Source organism: Emydura macquarii, unplaced genomic scaffold, assembly GCF_026122565.2.
Source record: "Emydura macquarii macquarii isolate MOO-44397 ecotype Brisbane River unplaced genomic scaffold, CSIRO-AGI_Emac_v2 contig_2422, whole genome shotgun sequence".
NCBI lineage: Eukaryota > Metazoa > Chordata > Testudines > Chelidae > Emydura > Emydura macquarii.
The window spans coordinates 41706991-41712990 of NW_027132559.1; the positions used below are offsets into that span (position 1 = coordinate 41706991).

The following is a 6000-nucleotide window of genomic DNA, read 5'->3' on the forward strand; positions in this document are numbered from 1 at the left end:
GTCTACAGCAAAACCTGTATAAAATATCCAATTTTATGATGTGACAATGTTTTTAATTTTAAATTGGTTATTAGGTTTAGCTGCCTATCCTTTAACTGGAAAGGTGTTTAAGATGGTCAATGTAGATTAGAGAAATGGCTATATTCAAATTACCTAATTCACGAGGACAAAGCCTCAGAACAGGCTTGAAAGCATTCAGATCAAACCATTTTGTGATTCTTACATTTTGCTTACAGGCACAGAACATAATCACCTTGAAGTATTACAGTGATGTAAAAATGAATTATGTAAATAACTGAGTTTTATTTGTTCAGCTGATTACCCCCTTTTTCCTTTCTGGCACTTTTCTTATAATTCCAAAAAACCTAGGTACACAGACAGAGTCTCAGTGACATATCAGCAAGAATCCTGTGGCACCTTAAAGATTAACAAATTTATTTTGGCATAAGCTTTCGTGGGCAGAAACCCACTTCCTCGGATGCATGAAATGGAAATTTCAGTTTGGTAGGTATATAGACACATGCAAGGATGGGTGCATGACAGCACAGTGAGGAGGGCAAGTGTTAACAAGGTAAATTCAATCAGGGTGGATGAGGCCATTCACAACAGTTGATGAGAAAGTGTGAATGTCAAAAGAGGGAACATTATTTTATGTAGCGGCCTAGCCACTCCCAGTCTCTATTCAGACCTACTCTGACAGTGACATATGCATCCCCATGTCTAGAATTCAGAGTAATAGATTTGTCACTAGCACTGGTCCACCTATAAACAAGGACTACAAGTGGATAAAATACCAGTTTTATATTTGAAAGACTGAACCAAACACAAACTCCATCAGCAGAGTGCCCACTAGCATCTTAATGGGATCCTGAATCAGGGGGAAGAGTACATGCAGACTTCTCTAACATGCAACATTGCTCAGATGGTCAAATGCATACTACAGGACTTTTGTCTCCTTGAAACATAAACTATTAGTTTAGCCACTAGTGGAGACAGGCCTTGATGAGATGGTCCCAGAATGGCAATACTCAGCTTCCTCCTGAATCACTGGACAACACTTCCTATCACACATGTTCTTTAACTGTCTCTAAGCCAGATCCTGCTTATCTTTTGATTTCTGAAAGAATCATAACATAAGGAGGCGGGGAGGGGGGAAATGTTCATTTTCTTTGAAGAGAGAAGACATGGTATCTACCTCACACACAGAAATTCTTTAGTCATACCAAAATAATGCTACATTGAGGAACATTGCACAACAGGTGTCAAGCAATCGTAGGCACAATGCCTTGCAATTTAAAAATCTTATACAAACACGAAATAAAGCATTATGAAACCAAGTTATAATAGTAAGGCCATGTACTGCCAAAGACTGATTTAAAAGCTAGCTTTGGATCACATAATAACAGTAAATGGGGATGATTTAATATAATGTAGTTATCTTCAGCTGTCTTTTTAGAAGAATGGGGCCATGAGGATGAATTCGTATTGCTTAAAAATAGCTAGTAGGTATTTTAAATTTGATAAGGGCTTCTCACAACCACAGAGAGCAGATGTATAATCCCCTGGCTTGAAACTCCAACTAATCAAGTTAGCTCATTCCCTGAAGGGGCTCTTCAGAAAGGCCTTTGGAAAGAGGAGCCATAAAAAAACAAACCCTGTCTGTGTTATTAGAAACCTGCCTGGCTAATTCTCAGAGTTTCACCATTGTTTTTTAAGCATAGACAGTAAAAATATTGCTAGTCTCAAGGTGTCCTAGGTCCTCTACTCAACGGATGGAGGGAGTAAGGCTGGGTCCACCAAGGCACCAATTCCTCCACACAGAGACACCAGCTCTTGTTGCTCCCTCCACAACGAAGAGCCTGTTGCTCTCCTGCTGCCTCCCTAGCCTTAGCTGGTCCCCAAGTCGTTTCCACACCAGCTCCCCTGCCTGCCTCAGCTCAGCTCAGCTGCCCTCAGCTCCTCCCCTCGAGCCCCCACCTCTTACAGCCCCTCCAGCTCCCCGCCTACCTCGGCTCCCCCCCCCCTCCTTTGGCTCCTCCCCCTCCCGCTCCCCCGCGCTCCCTCGGCTCCTCCCCCTCCCTTAGCTCCTCCCCCTCCCGCTCCCCCGCCTACCTCGGCTTCCCCCGGATCCGCCCCGTCCAGCTCCCCCGCCTACCTCAGGTGGCCCCGCTCCTTCCCCTCCCTAACTCCCTTTGGCTCCTCCCGCTCCAGTCCCCCCGCTTCGCATCCCCCCCCCCACCTACTCAGCTGCTTCCCTCCAGCTCCCCCGCCTACCTCCGCTCCCCGCAGCCCGCTCCACCGGGTCCTTTCTCTGCGCACCCCCCGAGCTGCCAGCCCCGCCTCCGCCCGCGGTCCAGCTCCTCCCCAGTTCGCTTACCGACAGTCGGCCTCCAGCTCCTCTAGGCAGCAAGGCAGCGCCAGGAGCTCTAGGATCTGCGGGGACAGGTTGAGCTTCCGTCCCGCCGACAGGCTGCTGCTGCTCATGGCCGGCCCGGCAGAGGCTCCTGTCCTGCCGCTTCTCCACTAGGGGGTCCGGGAGCGCCCAGCGTCCAATACCATGGCAACTAGCGCCCCGCCCCGCCCCAACTCCCGGACACATTATTGATTGGAGGACGGAGACGTTACGCCACTTCCGGTAACGAGGCGGGCGGGGGGCTCCTGAAGAAGTCAACTTCAGACGCTGCGTGGCCGTCACGTGATGCCATCCCTGGCAGACCCTCTCCTAATTACTGACCTCCCGCACTTGGCCCCCATAGGTACTCGCCCCCCCATCCCCTTCCGGGAACAACCCCGCACTTAAACCCCTGCCCCACAGCCCCTCCATCCAACCTCAGTAACATCAGCCAAAGCAGGATACCTGCCAACCATATCCCAACTCCTCCTCCTCCTCCTCCTCCTCCCCCCCAGTGACCCCACCTCTCCACACCTGACAGCCCTCCCTCCGAGAAACACTCCACCCATCTAGCCTTCCTGCCTCTACCGGTGTGCACCAACCCCTTACAACTAACTACAGTTTCCTCCAACTTTGCCACCTAGCCTCCTCTTTCCCAGTGATACCCACCAGCCTACCAAAACCCAGCTGCTTCCCCTCCCACTTGTGTGCCTCACCCAACAACACCCACCAGCCTACCCACATAAGCCCCCTCACCCCAAAGATGGACACAAACACATCCTATTCAACTGCTTGCCCCCAGCAATATCCAACCTTCCAACCAACCACCTCCCCAAAAGTGACACTCATTACCTTCTAATCACATTCCCCCTGCCCTGCCATAACACCCACCCAATCTCCTCCTCCACTGATGTCTGCTTTCCCATTCATCTGCCTTCCACTTCCAGGGAAACCTATAGCTGCACATGCTCAGCTGCCAACTAAACACAAGCTTCTACCCTTTGAGCTAAAGGACAAATGTTGTTAGCTGTGATAAGACTGGCATTTATGTTATAGAACAGGCATTTGAATGTTATTGTCACAAATATTTGAGAAGGTTTGACATGCCACATACTAAGGGCAATGGTATATGTTAACCAGTATATATATATTATTTCCAGTTAGGCAAAAGACATTTATCCTCTACTAGTTAGAGTTCATAGGAGTTCAAATCCATCAGTTTGGCACTAATGCCAATGACAGTGGCTGCACATTGATTATATTGCAGATCTTACAGGACAGAACAGATATATAGATATAGATATAGACATGTTATTTAATATTATTATACAGTAAGAGTAGTATCTGACATTATTTGTTGTATAGTGCTCAGAAGTATGCTAGGCTTTTCCCAGAAGAGATGCCTGTTCCAAAGAACTTACAATATTAATAGTGGGCATGACAGACTTGTGAAGTTATGACCTACAACAGGAAAAAAGGGCGAGGAAGAACACAGCAACCATGTTAAGCTTGGTTTTAGGCATATACATGTTTTGATTATTAAAATATATTGCAAACATTGCTTGTAGGCAACGTTGCAGAAATGGTGAAAAGTTCCAGAGGATAGCCGTGCTAGTCTGTATACAGCAAAACGTGGGTTACAGCCCACGAAAGCTTATGCCTCCAGAAATTAAATTTGTTAGTCTTTAAAGTGCTACAGGTCTCTCGTTATTGCAGAAATGGGTTTTTAGGAGTGATTTCAATGAAGTGATGTTGGAGGCTTAATAGACAAATTTTAGAAGGTTGTTCCAAAAATAAAGGTTACCATGAAAGAAGATCAGAGAGGATAAGGATAAATGGGTAGCAAAACTGGCATAATTAGCGGAGGGAAATATTAAGGGAGACCAGATCAGAGATGTAGATAGAGGCTGCACTATGTTGGATCTTGAAAATAAGAATGAAAGTTTAAACTTGAGGCACAGTCCAGTGACAACCAATGAAGCATCTTAAAGAGTGTTGTTCTGGTTACAGGGATGAATGTGAGAGATTATTTTGGTGGCAGTAAATTTAAAGCCAATCTTGCTGTCCTCCAGTTTTTTTTTGGAAAAATTGAGATGAGGAGATGCAGTGGTTTTGGTGGGATATTTTAAAAACAATTTAGCCATCAGAAGGAAATACAGAAGGAGAAGCAAAATGATTTGGTACCTGCCTAAGTGTTGGAGGAAGAGGAGTCAAAAATGCCTCCCCTCCCCCGCAGATTATGAGTTTAGATGATGGGGAGGATGAAGGTGTTATCAACCATGCTGGATAATTTAGGTAGTGGTACACACATGTTCATTGTACTGTAATAACTATTTAATTTTATATTCCAGATTTTAAACTGTTGATAGGTGGAAGGGCATTTGGTCTAGTGTTAAGTGCTCTTTAGATTTCCTTACAGTTCCCCACTTGACAGAAATACACCAGATAGTATTAGTTAATTGGAAAACCTGTGAAGTTGTCCATCTGTATAATCTTAGATTTATAGTCCCTTTCATTCCTAATAATACCAGAATAGTTTGCATCTAAAAATCACTTCAACTTCCCTTGAGTACACACCATCTGTGAGGTGAAAAGCAGCAGCTGCTTAACAATATCACAACATCACACAACTTTTTAAGGAAAGGAATTGAAGAACCACTTAACTATAGGCTTGGAAAGATTAGATTTTTATCAGTAAATGTTAGTAAACGTCAATTTCACTGTGCATACACAAATTGACAAAAATATTTCCATTTACAATAATCAAAATTTACAGATAGGCAAAGTAAGAAAAATACTGCTTTGAGAAATTATTACAGTTTGATTTAAGGATATTTATTTTTGTATATTTTGACATGTGATATTGACAATTAGTGTTTTAATGGTTAAAAGGTTTAACTTTTTGAATCTCAACATCTATTGCCATTAAATAAATATTGTCTGACACCCCCCACAATTTCCCACAACTGTGAAAATTTTAATCAATAAAACTTGAACAAAACACTTAAACATAAATATAGAAATATGTCAAAATTATAAAAACATAAAAATTGAATTCTGCTAAGCATACTTATGTAACAGAAACCATAGGGACTTTTTATGTAGGCAGAACATTATTACTCAAATAAACTAAATTTATCAGGATTAACAACCCTAACCTTACAAACAACATATCATAGAATCTTTATTGACCAGATGTAGTCAGAGCCTTGGTTTTCTTTTTTCTGAATAAGTCACTATTTGTAATATTTGAGTGGTAAATGTGCATGTGGCCATCATTTTAGGGATTCATTTTCAAATCTTCATGCACCTAGGTTTTCAATCATGAGAATAATTATTGATTGGATTGTCATATGTAATCTGTAGGCTATATTTCATTTTAAAAATACATATGTGGAAAGAGATACAAAAAGCCAAATTAAATATAAAACGTAAGACTTATGCTTTCTTGAGCTCAGGTATGATGAGACTAAAGCTGTGACTTCATTATGGTGGTGGAATTATTCTAAATACAATTGGTAATGAATGATAAGGAATTTAGGAAGGAGATTTTACACTACACAACATGAATCACTAGCTAGCATCTTCATACAATGCTGTTTAGTTCC

At 43.0% G+C, this 6000-nt stretch overlaps 1 protein-coding gene across 1 annotated transcript in view; it reads right to left on the bottom strand.

Moving 5' to 3' along the window:
- CUNH10orf67 (chromosome unknown C10orf67 homolog) overlaps positions 1 to 2668 on the bottom strand; it is a 103735-nt gene extending 101067 nt beyond the window's left edge. The window contains 1 exon segment of the mRNA XM_067562365.1: positions 2378 to 2668. Within this exon segment, the coding sequence (XP_067418466.1) occupies positions 2378 to 2484 (107 nt within the window). The 5' untranslated portion in view covers positions 2485 to 2668.
- Between the last annotated feature and the right edge of the window lie 3332 nt (positions 2669 to 6000).